Raw genomic sequence first — 16,197 nt, 5'->3', positions numbered from 1 at the left:
CTTTTCTACTGGTTATATGCCTAGTGGGGTGAAAGCAATTGCTATTGCTCTTGTGCCTAAATCAAAACATGCTGCCTCCTTTTCGGATTTTAGGCCCATATCCCTTTGCAATGTTTTTTATAAGATAATTGCCAACGTCTTGGCTAACAGACTTAAACCTATCATGCCTTTGATCATTAAAGAAAATCAACCTAGATTTATAAAGGGCAGAATATCCACTGAAAACATTATTCTTGCTAAAGAGTTGCTCACTTTAAAATGTCAAAGAGGTGGATATAATATCTTTTGTGCCAAGATGGATATTAGAAAAGCCTTTGATACAATTTCTAGAGAATTTATTCTAGCTCGTCTAGGCCAAAAATGTTTCCCTAGAAAGTTCATTGAGTGGGTTAAGGCATGCATTTATGATGTCAATTATTCTATTCTTATAAGCGGAGCTCTAGAAGGTTACTTTTCCTCATCAGCTGGGTTGAAGCAAGGTTGCCCCCTCATCCCTTACCTCTTTTGTATTGTAATGGATGCACTTTCAGAGCTTATTGATAAAGGGGATTTTGAAGGGGTGGACATTGATGGATTCAAATTGACTTATCTTCTCTATGCAGATGACCTTCTCATTTTTGGTAAAGCTACTGTTGACAACTGTCAAAAACTCATTAGCATTTTGACTTCTTTTGGTGAGGCTACGGGTCTATATGTGAACTTTGATAAAAGCTCTGTCATGCTTCCTAGTTCTGTTGCTAATCATCAGGCTATATGTCATGCTTTAAACATCTCCAATTATAGTCACAAATTCTCTTATTTGGGCATCCCGCTTTCATTTGAGAGACTCTTACTGGTTGATTTCATGCCACTGATTGATAGTATCAACAAAAAATTAAACGGTTGGAAAGCTAGTCTGTTATCTTTTGCTGGACGCCTCCAATATTTGAAATTCACTATACAAAATACTATTGCCTATTGGATAAGGGGTTCTATAATACCCAAAACTATTATTAAGCATATAAAGAAAATCTCTTCTAGATTTCTTTTTTGTGGGGACTCTTCGGCTGTTAAGAAGTTGATAATGGTTTCTTGGGATAAAGTTTGCAGGCCTAAGTGTTTTGGTGGTTTGGGCTTACCGTCTATTCCTGCTATCATTTTTGCTTTCAATTGCTCCATTATTAGTAGGATTTACAACAGCTCTTCCCTACTATCCAGCTGGCTATCTCTGAGATATCACTCACCTTGGAAACCTTGTTCGGGCTCTGCTTCTTCATTATGGAAATCCATAAGCAAATCTGCTGAGTTGGCTAAATCTTCTTTTCTTTTTAAGGTCAATGCCTCCTCCAATATCTCTCTTTTTGGGGACCATTGGTGTAATAACTCCTCTATTTCTAATTTTTCTGGTGGCAATGTTCTGTTACAAAACTTTGGTTCCAATGCCAAATTGGCGGTGCTGATTGATGGTAATCAATGGTCCATTCCACAGCATATCCCTGATGCTACTTCCTGCGTCATACGTGGCACTACAATTTTAGAGTCCTCTACTACCAACATTTATTGGGAAGACAATTCGCTTGGTAAATTCTCCAAATTTCTTCTTAAATACTATCATGATCTTCCCATATGCCTTTGGCATAAGTATATTTGGCATAGAAAATATGTGCTCATGTTTTCTAGCTTGGCTTGGTTATCCTTAGTTGGTGGGCTTAAAACGGCAGATGCTTTAATATTGAGAAATATACAGATCATCCAAGCTTGCCCACTTTGTTATTCTCAACCTGAAAGCACCTCGCATTTATTTTTTGAATGCAATTACTCTCATGAGGTCCTGCTGAGCCTTATTTCGGATATTGCTGCCCTCTTGCTTAGGCCTAATCTTTTACATATTCTGGAATGGATCTCTGACATTCAAAACATTTCTAATGCAACTAAATGCTTCTACTATCTCATCATTTGCTGCTTTGTTTATTATATTTGGAAGGAGAGGAATGAAAGGAGATATAATTTTAGCAATCATTGTGCTATGTCTGTTGTTCATAGAATTAAGCATGTGGTTATTACCAAAATCAGCAAATGGAAAAATGTGGAGCACCTGCTGGCTCTCCTCTGAGGACGGAAGGAAATTGTTTGATAAAATATGATGGGGATTTTCGACCATGGAAGATGATGTTCCCTGAGATCAGGCGCCCCTTGGATGGCTTTCGAGCAACCAGGGGCGGTGGGCTGGAAACCAAAATGACATTCTCTGTATACTGAGTCCTGGTATCCAGTAATTCTGGATTGTTACTGCTTTTGCTGTCTCTCTCCTTCCAGGTTTTGGCAGGTATAATGGATTTTTGAAGATCATCTTATGCTTGTGGACTATTTGGACGCTTGGTTGCCCGTGCTTCTGGATTGCTGAGTCTACTCGAGCGCTATGCTGTTCTTTTGTTTAATTTCTTTCTCTATAGCTTTGCTAGTGGGAAAGTTTTGTTTTTATTTCCTCCTAATTTTTATTTTTTAGCCAACGGTATAGTTTTTTTTTCTGTTTGCTCTTTGTAGCTGCTATGTATCTGGAGGCTTTAGCCTCTTTTCATCTTATTTCAATTTAATATTCGGGCTTTGCCCTTAAAATTCCCAAAAAAAAAAATAAGTAATTTAATAAATATAAATAAAAAATAATTAGATAATTAATTATATAAATAATAATTAAATATCTAATTATATTATTAATATTCTAAATAATAGATAACTATTCAAGATAGTAATACTAGTTATATAGTTAATAAAGTTATTGATACGACATCACAAAATCATCTTGATCGGGCACGAATCTCGAGGCAAAAACTAGTTGGAACCTTCAAAAACTAATTTCGGGAGCATATGAACTCCGATTTCAACAAGCTTACAGTCAAACTGAGCGTCTCGGAAATACAAACCCAACGACACAAAGATCAACCCAATCCGAGTCCAAATGAGTCAGAATCAAGGGCTCAAAGCGCTGTTGGAAGGTTCAATCCGCAATTTAAGATACCAAACGGTCTCCGATTTTGACGAGCTTATACTCGAATCGAACGGCTCGACGAGACAAATCCAACGAGCCCAAGATCGCCAAATTCCGACATCATTAAGACCTTCAAATGCCCAACGAACGGTGCATGATCAAAGGATTCAATATCGGCCGTCCATTCAAAACACTCCCAATTCGCCCCTGGTCTCACGCCTATTTACGGGCTATGCCACTCCAGAAAAACTATAAATAGAGCCCTCATTCTACACCAAAGGGACTCAAGTGAAGAGAGAGAAGAAGAAGAGGAGAAAGGGGAAAAGGAGATTCCTCACCTCCTCGACCACTACCAGAGCTCTTCCTGACGCCGGAACTATGCCAGATTTTCAGGAAACGCAGGAATTCTGCACAACTTCCACGTGATGCTGAAATCCTTCCCAATTAACAACAGAGTTCCCTCCTGACGCCGAAACTCCGCCCAAGTGAAGCCGGAGTTCTCCTCTGCCACCAAAGACGTCGGACTTCTACCTGACGTCGGACCTTCACTCTTCGCCAAGTTTCTACCCGACACCGGACTTCGTTGGACGTCTATGCGAAGATGCATTTCTTTCCATTGCTGGACTTCTACCTGACGCTGTCCTACTGATCTTCGTCGTCAGACTACAGTCCTTCCGACCTCCGTCGCCAGCCGACTACGGTCCTCCTGACTTACGTCGCCCGCCGACTACAGTCTTTCCGACATCCGTTGTCCGTTGAATACGGTCCTCCTGACTTATGTCGCCCGCCGACTACAATCTTTCCGACCTCCGTCGCCCGCCAACTACAATCTTACCGACCTCCGTCGCCCGCCGACTACGGTCCTCCTGACTTACGTCGCCCGCCGACTACAGTCCTCCGTCGCCAGCTGACTATGGTCCTCCTGACCTACGTCGCCCGCCGACTGCAGTCCTTCTAACAAAACGAATACGTCGATAGTAGCTCTTTGTATTTACATCATGTAATGTACTCCATAAGATGTACATCAAGCTAAGGCCTTCTCCCAAGGAAGGGCCTCATTTGTAATCGACTGCGAATACTAGTGGATTCGTTCAAACTGGGCTAGGCCACGTGGTTTTTCCCCCTTTTTACAGGGGTTTTCCACGTAAAAATCTTGGTGTCTCATAAATGCTAGACCCTCTCTCCTTATCTGATTGCGTGCCGAATTTTCATACAATGCTAAGACGATAAACTTTATATTTCTCTACCGCCGCGAATACTCCTGGACGCAACAATTATTAATATTTACAATAATAGTTAGATAATGGAGCTTATTAATATCTCTAAGTTATATTATTAGTTAGGTAAGATAATTAATCTTCTGAATAATAATTATATTATCAGTTAAATTATTTAATAGTTAAACTAGTTTTTAATAATAATATTTATAGTTGTTATTTATTAAAGGTGATTTAAATTAAAATGAATAAGTAAGTTGCATTATAAATATAAATTAAATTTTTAATGAATTACCAGCCTTAAATCTTGAATTACATTGTCAAAAATTTCCACATTATTTAACACTTGTCTTGTCAAACCTTTTTTAGGACTTAACTTCAACAAGATTTAGTAAATCAAGATTTACTCCTAAAGTTAAATCCTACTTGTTGCCTAACAGCTTCTAAATCTCATTGTTGGGCGAATTTAAGGGATTTACAAACTATGAGAATTACAAACTTATTGTGGAAAATGATGATTACCTTCACAACGAGCGAGCTCCTGTTGTAACTTCCAATTCAACATCATAGCACAACGTCCACACAGAATAAGATTTGCACCTCCCTGGAACTGTGACCATAGCACAACAAAGTCCTTTTTCGGTAAGGATCATCCTTCTCGAGGATTAATTATTTTGTGTGGACGTTGAACGTTGTCCGTAGACAAATTAGAAAGCGTCATGTCACCCTTGCGCTTGTTACCGCAGCTCGGTGCGGCTTGGTACTGCTCGGTACCGTGGCTCGGTACCGCTGATGTGGCGCATTCTTGTTGGTCTCGAGACGATATTTTGAGTTCGGTCTCCACGCAAAATAATTTCTCCTCTCTGAGTTCCAAATATTTACAATTCAAAAGCACTTATTGTTTCTTGCATGCATTAATATAACTTAGATTTCGTTTGGGACGGCTTTTTTGTTGCTTTCTAAAACGGAGTTTTAGTACAAAAATAAAAAAATTTGTACTAAAACTCCGTTTTAGAAAGCAATAAAAAAAGCCGTCCCAAACGAAGTCTTAAATATACCAAATCCTCACATGTTGAATGAATTTATCAAAATGATCCCCAAACAAAAAAAAAATTCTTCTGAGAAAAAACAGAAAAAAATAGGTATGCCTTCACTGACAAAATAAAATGACTGAATTTTCCAAATCCTTACGCGGAGGAATTAACCCTTCAATTCTTCAAAATCTGCATAAGCTTTTCACAAAACAGGCAAAAGATATGCATACTAACGATGAAAGAAAAACATTAAGGCCCTAACGTAAGAGCCTCTTGAGCTCCTACGATAGAAATGAGCACTATTTTGAGTTCAACAATTTTTATGTTTTTTTTTGGATGACTTTCTTACCGGTTATTCAAGTAGATTTTTAATAAAATATTAAAAATTTTGAACTAAAAAATTATTTTAAGAATCAGCAAGAAAATCATCCAATCGAAATCTTAGGCCTCGTTTGATTAGGCTTTTTTCTCCGTTTCCGTTTACTGTTTAGAATCAAAGCTTAACAATAATTCCTTTTTAATAAACATCGTTTTTTCGGCGGTTACAAAATTCTTTTCGTATCTGCTTCTTCGGTCACAAAACGGAGTTTCGGCCACAAAATGTCTTTTATAATAAAATCTCAAAAGCAGAACTCCTAAACAAACAATTTAAAATTACTTTCAAGTATTAATAAGCACTTTCAAAAATATTAGTCAAACATATCTCATTATTGAAACTCCATTTTATTGAAGGGCTTTTTCTCAACCTCCTTTTCTAAAACTCCTTTTTATATAAGCATAAACCAAATCAAACGAAGCCTTAGGCTTTGTTTGAGATGACTTTCTTACTGCTTCTAAAGAAGAGGAAGCCTTAGCAGGGCTGGAGCACTTGAGCTGCACTTCTGGTCTTCAAATCAGTGCACATCTTTGCTGCACCACCCCGACTACTATAAAAAACCTCATTGCATGCGAAAAGGACAATAGTTCTGGTGCATTATCTTAAGAAGAAATAAGAACAGCAGTTCCTTTCTCCCCAGTAACCATTCTTTCGAACTTGAGATCCAAATATCCAATGCCGCCTGCCTCAGTCCGCTCATGTTCTCCACAACTCCAACGACTTGCATCTCCACTTTCTTGCAAAAGCTCATAACTATGACCGCACCTTTGATCCCAGTGGCCTGAAGGAATTAGATGGATTCATCTGAGGTTCCATGCGGAGCATCCACCACAAGATAGTCGATCTCGCCCCAGTGCACATCCTTCAGGAACTGTTTGATGAGGTCATTCTTGCGAGGACCACGCTAGATGACTGCCTGATCAGGGTGGGGAAGTATGAAGCCAATGGAAATGACACCAAGATTGGAATCAACGTAGATGGGAGACCAGCCAAGGTTGCCCTGATTGATGTCCTGTTCCTCTAGGCCAAGCATCTTGGGGATGCTAGTGACGCAGGTGTCGATGTCGAGTAAGCCAACCTGGTAGCCCTTGCTTGCAGGATGCTTATCTGAGTCACTTCACTTGTCCGATCCATCGCTGCTCTCTTGGCCGGCTAGAGGACCGCAAGCAGGTATCTCCCTCACGCATTCTCTAGCTCGATCGGTAGGAACCGCACGAAGTCCCGCTCCCGTTCTCTCTTGCTGCCATGATCGCACGAGCCAGTCCCCTCTCTGTCCGTCTCTCCCTCTCCCGTTTCTGTCTCTGGATCCCGCTCGGTGGATGGATAGAATGGGGATAGCCGCCAAACACCGCTTATAACCCTAAAAACCTAATGTATTGAACGAAATGAAAAAAAAAAAAAAAAAAAAACGATTTTGCACTCAAGTTTTAATATGATCCAAGGGCTGAGATAAAAACTGAATTAAACAACCAAATTAGATTAGGATTTGGGTTCATTTAGTTAAATCGATTCGAGCCAATTGACGTTGATTCGATTTAGATTTAGTCGAGATGTGTTAAATTAGATCTATCGAAGCCGGTGAGCATAAAATTTATTCAATTCAGGTTGAATTGACATGATATTGAAAGACTAATTTTTTTTGGTTAATCTCAAATTAATTTTAAAAAATTTGGGCCACAGTCGATTTGAGACGAATTAAATAAGGTTGGCTAAATCCGTTGAGCCTAAAATTTCATTGGAGTTGAGTCAAATCAACTCGACGTTGCTCGATCAAATTAGTTTTTATTAAATATGGTTCGGCTTGACTCAACTTAAGGATCTATTGAATCAATTTAACAATCAACGACGGTATCTAGGTCAAATCGAACTTGAATCGAGTTGAGTCGATTTGACGGTGTTCAATTTTGTTTATTTGATCAAATCGATTTCAATCATCCCAAATACAACTCAATTTTTATTTTAAAGAAGGGACAATGACAATGATTATGAATTTGCATTTAAAAAGTGAGGTCAATTAGGTGGTTCTCTAATAGGGGTGTTCCAACGATAGTGATCAGGCAATGACCAATTGGCTATGTTAGAAAAATTATGATGGAACTAAATTTTAAAATATCAATTGGACCTTTTAAAAAAGTCAATTTAATATTTAACTTGCCCACTACAATCGCATTGACCACGGTCGCCCATGGTCGCCCTATGGTCCCACCGACCACAGTCGTCCGATTATGATCCCATCAACCACCGTCGCCCGATACTTGTCCCTCAAATATTATCGCCCGACTACTACGGTCCTTTCGACCACCGTCGCCCACCGACTACGGTCCCTCCGTCCACTGTCGCTCATCAAATATAGTCCCTACAACCTCCGAAGCTTGCCGACTACGATCCATCATTTCTCAGTCGCCCGCCGACTATAGTCGCTATAACCACATTTTCTTGTTGAGTACGATCCATCTGACCACCATTACCCATTAAGTACGGTCCCTCCGACCTCCATTGCTCGCCTACTATGGTCCTTCGGATCTTCGTCACCCGTCGACTACAGACCCTCTTGAATCTGTCGCACGTCAACTACGTTCCCTCCATCCATCATCGCCCTTCGACTATAGTCCCTACATCCACCGTCTCCTGTCAACTATGGTTAGTCTAACCACAGTCTCCTGGTAACTACGGACCCTTCAACCTCCGTCGCTTGCCAACTATGATCCCTCCAGCAGTCGTCGCCCGACTGCAGTCCCTTTGACCATTGTCGTCGGACTACGGTCCTACCGACTAAAATAACAAGTCAACATTCTCTTGAGAACAACTCTCATATTACTAAATTCTTCCAACGCCCATCATGTAATGTGCTCCATATGATGTATATTTGCTACATCGAGTCAAAGCCTTTCCCCCAAAGAAGGGCCTCATTTGTAAATAACAACAAACACTAGCATAATTATTTTAACTGATCCATGTCCCGTGATCTTTCTATTTTCAAAAATTTTTCATGTAAAAATTTATTCTCTTATGACTCTTGCATCTCTCTTTCTTATCTATATGTATATTAAATCATTATACAAAGCTTGAAAACTATATTCTATATCTCTCTTGTTCCATGAATACTTTAGGAAGCAACAATACTTGTCAATTTAAACCCTAATAATGCCAATGGGTGCCTTAGCTAAGTAGTTCACGAGCGTGCCTCTAATTGTTGGTGACTCATCCTTTATAATTAATTATAGGAAAATTTACATACATACCACTTTATAACATCCTATTTACATATCTAACACCTAAAACTTTAATATTACATGCATACCAATCTATATTATTTTAATATCAAATATACCACTAATATTTCTTTCCTACCACTCATATATTTCATTTCTACCAGTCATATTTGATATGAAAATGAATTATGGGTGGTATGTATGTAATATTAAAGTTTTAAGTGTTAAATATGTAAATAGAATAGTATAAGGTGGTATGTATGTAAATCTCCCTTAATTCTATGGTTACAAGAGGACGATGATAGATGTACGTTAATTCCTCGTTTATTTTGTTATTTTTTTTCATGGAACTAAAAAAAAAAATAAAGAAAGAATTATTCTATCTTAATACATTAAGACGTGAAGGTTCTCACTATGGATAATATCAAATCAGAGGACAAAACAACTTTTTTCCCTCGTTTTTTTTTTGTTTTTTTTTAATTAAAATCAACCGGTACTTCTCAAATGATAATTAATCTAAAGAAAATTAAATGGGCCCACATCATTATTTGGGCTTCCAAATTTCGATATATCAAATTATATCAGGAAAGCTGTCTTATCAATTCAAAATTTGGAGAAATGCCCATCACAATTATTTGGGATCAATTTGAGGCCACAGAATTTGCAATCTTAATAGGATGTGGATATTGATGTACTGTTAGTGAATCTGATTGAAAGGATCCAACATTTTGGCAATTTTTTTTTAATCACAATTAAATCTCTTTGAATACTATACAATAGTGCAATGATTCATATTGTGATTTATATCAATTGAAAAATAGTAAATTTTAATTATAGAAATGATGATTGATAGCTCTAAAAATATGTGACTTCGAATTAATTTTAATTTATGATCGTCAATATTCTTGATCTTATGATCCTAGGGGTGTCAAAATCGGCTCATGCGTTGGGTCAAACTTGAGTTGATCCTGATCTAAACGGTTCAACACGAACTTGATCCGTTTTTTACAAACGGGCTAGATTTTTCAACCCGGACCTATCCCGTTTCTTACTCGGGTCAACCCGACATGACCCACAAACTCGGGTCAGCGACGATGAATTGTAACTGGCGGATGGCCGGGGGCGGATGGTTGACAACTAAAGGGGGGAGGGGGATGGTTGAGGGTGGAGGGCGGATGGTCTTGTGGCACACAAACAAAGGAGCGACGCAACGAGACACGAGAGACACGACGAGACACGAGAGTTGACACGACCCATTATTCACCAAAGTGCTTATAAATACCTCTTAAGGAGGTAAGATAAAGCAATTAGTCTCTGCATTTCTTGAAGACTCTTCTTCTCTCTTCACTCTTTTATTCTGAAAGTTATACCAATTTAAATTAAATTTAAGCTCTTATTTATCTACAATTTTTGTTATTGACTTGAGCGATGAATTATATTCTTAAAGACTATCCATAAGGACTCATCGGCCTCTTGTTTTCATTAATTGTTGGCAGTACACTTGCAATAAATATAACAAAGGGTATAACTACCTATCAATATTGATCTCAACATCAACACCAACCTCATAAAATAAGATATCCCATAAATGCAAGGACTTGAAGTTAAGAATATTAATGCACTTGAAAGTCTTTTTTTCCTAATAAAAATTAAAGAAAGCAAACATTTAATGGTTCCATGAAAAGGAAAGTCCAAACAATTTTAATGTTGGCTCTGTCTTTTCCCACTATTCATAAAGCAATTGAAAGATCTCACAACTATTAAATACCCCTAAACAAAAGTATTTCAAGCACTTGCTACCAAAAACCCTAACCAATAATAAGATTTTTCTTCATGACTTCTATTAAATTGATTTCTATAGTGCCATAAAAAGGCTTGATTTTCAAATGTTTATTTAAGTATGGTTTAATTTGTCAAGGCTTCTTTTGGGACAGTTTTCTTATTGTTTTCTAAGACGACTTTCTAGAACAAAAATTTTCAATCTCAATTTTCTTTTGTATTAAAAAGTTGTTTTAGAAAGCAGCTACAAAGCTGTCCCAAACGAAGACTAAACGTCAATGGATAACTAACAGCTAGAAATAGAGGACAAATAGATTTAGTTTTCCTCCCTCCTAAAAGAAGTTGAACATGCAAATATATATACCTTTTCAACAAATGTGTACTTCACCCCAAAACCCTATTCATATGCATTAGAGAGAAACACTAAGCTTGTAAAATCATGCTATCTTAGTCCTTATATTCACACTAATGGCTATTATTCTAACTTATAAGATCATCTAATCATTGGTCAATTACTTCAAAGTTTTCTTAATGTATGACTTTGATTATATGAGTATAGAAATTTATGATTTCAAATTTTAAATAATATAGAGTTTCATATAGCTTGATGTAAAACTATTGATTGTTGATGATATTTAGAATATTTATGGTGGGTGAAATATATGTGTAAATTGACTTTTTATGAGTGTTTTTTTATGTTATATTGATCTTAATTTATCTCAAATGATTTGTATTTGATTAAGTGATTATGATACTTACGAGATCCTATTCATTAACAATTTTTACATTATAGAAGCTCATAATTTTTTAAGAAAAAAATTGATCTCAAATAATTAATTAAGTGAAAGTAAGATGATTAATTTATAAAAAAATAGACATAAGACCAATTATTGATAAATAAGACTCAAAGTCAATTACATATCCAATTATACACAGAGAGAGAGATAATATCCGTTTAAAAAAGATTATTTTAGGTTAGACCCGAATATGTGGCATTTACCCTAACAATCACATATGACATAGTATTTCAACTATAGCTCTTGACAAATGAGCTTATAAAGATAACACTAAAATTAGAAGAAGAAGATCATCCTCCACAAAGATTAAAAAAACATATCCATCACACACACATAAAATGTATAATATTTTTTAATTATAATTATATTTTTATTAAAAAAAATTAATATTATTTAATGAGCCTTTAGTTAGTCATGCATGGCCCTAAAATGTTAGTTAGCTCATCTAATTAAAAAAAAAGTAATTTACATTCTACAAAATAAAATTAACAAAATGGCTCCTTTTTGGTTTTAAAAAAAATATTTTAACCTAATTTAATCATAAACCGATTATATATATGTTAAAATAATTTTCAAAATATTAAGGCTTCATTTGATATAATTTTGTTATTGCTTTGTTTTTCATATTGCAACTATAATTTATATTTTTGGCCATTGCTTTTTTACTGCTTTTAAGAAAATTTTATGTTAGAAAGCAATTTGTTACAACAACTTTTAATTTTTTTTTTTACTTTCTCCACAGCAGCTTTACATACACCTTTAAAAAAAGCTACAGTCATCACAACAAATCATTAATTAATAATAGGCAGAATCAATTGAAACTTGTTGTTCAAATCAATCATTTGGAGTATATTTGTCCACCAATTTTTCTATCAATCTTTTACTTAATAAACTTTATATAATAAGAGAGTAAGAAAATGATAGAAAACAAAAGCATGATCCACAGACTTTTTTATCATTGTTATAGTAATGTAGATAAGGTATGACAATAGCATTTGAGATCCCAATTTAAAAATCAAGTGCGCGATAACACTTGCCATAAATTTAAGCTTCCTCTACAATATCCCTGGCCTCAAAAAATTTGAGATCATAATTTAGATGCCATGCTTGTGGAGGGCAAGATGTTTCAAAGTCCAAATACAAATCTTCTTGATTTAGAATCCTTTGTTGCTCTATTAATTAAAATATTTCAAAATTTTGATATTTTTTTTATTATATTTACATGTAATGGATTGCCAGTTTCTTTTATGAAAATTTTACTGGTTTTATGATATAAAAAATAATTACAAAAAGCCGCTTTAAGAAGCAATAAAAAAATCATTACAAACAAAATCTAAGTATTTTAGATGAAAATTTATATAAAAAAAAAATCTTTTTTTTTTCTACATTTATTTCAGAAAGATGTTTTTTGAGAAATCATAATACAAATTATAATTTTGAAATAGTTTTTTAAAAATATAATAATTAAAAAAATATAAAACTTTGTTGAGGTAACCATTACATTTCTTATTAGTTAAATATAAGTATGATCAGACATCAATCAATTAAAAATGTACATATTTTTTAAATAATCAAGAAGTTTTTTTTTTTGCCATAAATTAAATGAAAATTATCACTATTACTTATCTTTTATACTCCATATACTCGAGAAATGAAGCTATATATATATATATATATCAATCTTAGTACCTCCAAAACCTAAAATTTATGGCTTATTTGTATGGCTAAAAACAGTCGCCTTATCTTTTTATAATTTCTGATTATATCTTTGTTTACCCTCATTTAATCAGTCACGTGAATAACTGTTATTTTTTTAGGATAAAAAATGTAGGCAAACATAAAAGATAGTTACGAACAACCCTAATATTTATCATTGCCAACAAGTTCAACATCGATCATCTACACTAATGACGCTCATCATCACCAACAAAGCCGATGCTTCCTATCACCACAAAGATGAATACCAACCTTCCATGCAAGGAATCAGCATGAATCATTTAATGGCTTGTTTTGATTTTTCTCAAAAAATCTATAACTTACTTCACTTCCGCACTTTTTGAGAGGCTAAAATGAGGTCATGCACAGGAGGATTGTAAATGAGAGTAAATGGAGTTGTCTACTGGCATTAGACACCCACTGTTGATAAATGTCAACGCTCATCATCACCGCTAAGCTTGAAATCTAGCATCAAGACCAACGATAACACCTGTCATTACCAGCATACATCTACCATTGACATCAACATTGATACTCATTGTTTACACCAACACTAATGTCCTTCATCTCGATCAAAGTTGATTCATGCCTTCTTGGTTATTGCTCTATCATTTTATAAGAAAAACAGTCGAACAGATTGTAACAACTTAAACTCTTAACTATCGAGATATTGTCTGTTTTGGCTAATAGCTTCACGATTTTATCCTGTTAGTGTAATGTCCCAGTAGATCACACATCCCATAATTGCTTAAAGATGATCGAGCTTAATTGCGGAGTTTCTTAATGTAATTCTAACCATTACACTAAAATGCATCTCAATATTTAAGAGTTTAGCTTATTTTATTAAATATGTTTCACAATTTTCCCCACTTAAATAACTGACATTCTCGTCAGTATTTTTATCCCAGAAGCACCACCAAACCTATAGGATTCTAGAGATGGTCCCTACAAATTCAAGTGTTGGCTCCCGTCATGTAACATTTTGTCCGATATAGGGTTCAAGAGTGGCTCCCATGGAGTAGCACTTTATCTTGCATGACAATTAGTTCCTATCTTATGGCTGGTGTATTGATCTGATATCATTTGTAACTGTCCAAACTCTTAATTATCGAGATATTGTATGTTTTAGCCTAAGAGCATCACAATTTTATTCTATTCGTGTAACTTCCTAGTAGGTCACCCATCTAAGAATTGATCCGAGTTGAGCGCGCTTAACTGTGAGGTTTCTTAATGACGACTTGATGTTTAATAGTAGCTTCTTTTACTTAAAAGATTTCACACAATCAACCAAATCTTGCTGACAATGTTTACGCCTCAAGACTCCTCCTAGTTCCTCAATAAAGGCCTTCTCCATTTCATGCAAAGTATTTCCTTTATAATTTATGACTTCCACAATTGAAACAATTTTATGAAGTCATGCCACCTGACTTATCTCATTATCGAATTTTTCATATAAAAAAAAACCTCATCGCTCTTCTCAGCTGCTTCCCATTTATCTATATGTTCAAAATTTTAGTGCAACATTAACATAATAAATAATAATTTATCATTGTCTATCATATTAAAAGCTCCAACACAAAATATATCTCAAGGTTTGGCTAACAATAGAATGTAGTAGTAATTAGCAGTCCTCTTCAGAAGGAGAAATTATTGTGTGCGAAATTTGAACGTGTTCGAAGGCGAATTCGGACATGCCACGTCACCGGGGCCTTGTGCATTTAATGACATGAGTGTACTAGTAAACAAAATAGCTCCTTAAAATTTTTATTTTTATTTTTATTTTACATGAGTGTAATATAAATTATTTTAGCATATCCAAGATTTATAAATCCTAATATATTTTTTTTTATTTTAATTTAAAAAATAAGATTATAATTTTCATTAAAAATAAAACCTATTTAATAAATAAGGCCACATGTTTATAAAATCTTGATGAGATATGCCTCCAGGAAAAAATTATAAAGTTTGGTGTGGGATGTTGGTCGATTCAAACACACCACATCACCTAATAAATAGTGCATTTGATGAATAGGCCCATTCGAATTAGCCTCTAAAAGCGGAATAATCTCTCATGCAGGAGACTTGGCACTGGTGTGCGGCTTTAGCAGGTTCCTGAAATTTAAAAAATAAAAAAAGAATCCCTTATAAAACATACAATAGAGTCCACAAAGGCAAATCTCTTCCTAAAACACCGCTTTGTATTACATATAGAAACAGAGTGAGCTGAGGCGGAGCCATGCCGAACACATCTAAGTCCCAGCCACCCAAGAAGCCGGCTCCGGTGGCGCCGCCGTCACCTAGGTCCGCGGGCGGCGGCGTTGGTGGTCAGTGCCTCTGCTCGCCGACGACGCATCAGGGTTCTTTCCGCTGCCGCTACCACCGGTCGATGTCGTCCGCGTGGCTTCGAAGGTCAAACTCGATGCCCTCCGCCGCCTCCAAATCCTCTTCCGGCGCTACCTCCGCCTCCGCCGCCGATCCCGAAGCTCAACCAGCTGAAACTCCTTGATTGCGTAGATTCCCGCATATCTTCCCTCGTATCTGATCTTTCTCTTTTTTTGTAAATTATCTTAGAATATCTTGGTGCAAAATTAAAAAATTTAAAAGTTCATTCCGATAGGTTTTGCATACGGTGATTTGCTTTTTTGAGTTTTTTCCGTATTGCTTTGCCCTTGCGATGCTTTCATGTGAGTATACGGCGAAGAAGCAGATTTAATGTATTTAATTATTTATTCATCTTTTTTCTGCAAAAAGGGTGTATTTGGGTAATTTTGACATTCAATATATTTTTTTTTCTGCAAGTGGGATAAGGTTTGGGTGTCAATTAGTAAAAGTATTTGAATTTTGTTAGAAAAAATACATTTGAATTTTCTACAAAAAAAATTTATATTTATGACCTAAGAGTGATCATTAAAAGAAAAAGTTTGCTATTAAAAGTATGGTTTACTTTATAAGTGGAAACTATTTTGCAATTACTGAAATTGTTTGGTTTCATTTGAAACTATTGATTTCAGTCAATATTCAACAGTTTTGCTGATGTTTGTTTGAAATCAAGCAAAAGGTAATTAAAACAACAAAAATTTGATCGAATTCATCAAAATTCA

The 16,197-nt window shown here is 35.7% G+C and overlaps 1 protein-coding gene and 1 pseudogene across 1 annotated transcript; one reads left to right on the top strand and one right to left on the bottom strand.

The window, feature by feature from the left end:
* Positions 1 to 6,060: 6,060 nt before the first annotated feature.
* On the bottom strand, positions 6,061 to 6,709 carry LOC110115319 (annotated as a pseudogene).
* Positions 6,710 to 15,087: 8,378 nt separating this feature from the next.
* Positions 15,088 to 15,875, top strand: LOC110115354. The gene has a single exon (XM_020848573.2). The coding sequence runs from the start codon at positions 15,333 to 15,335 to the stop codon at positions 15,600 to 15,602; it is 270 nt and encodes an 89-aa protein (XP_020704232.1). The 5' UTR covers positions 15,088 to 15,332; the 3' UTR covers positions 15,603 to 15,875.
* Positions 15,876 to 16,197: the final 322 nt, after the last annotated feature.

Source organism: Dendrobium catenatum, unplaced genomic scaffold (genome assembly GCF_001605985.2).
Source record: "Dendrobium catenatum unplaced genomic scaffold, ASM160598v2 fragScaff_scaffold_586, whole genome shotgun sequence".
Taxonomy (NCBI): Eukaryota; Viridiplantae; Streptophyta; class Magnoliopsida; order Asparagales; family Orchidaceae; genus Dendrobium; species Dendrobium catenatum.
Note: the sequence above shows the minus strand (reverse complement) of the source record. Positions and strands in the feature narration are given on the sequence as shown.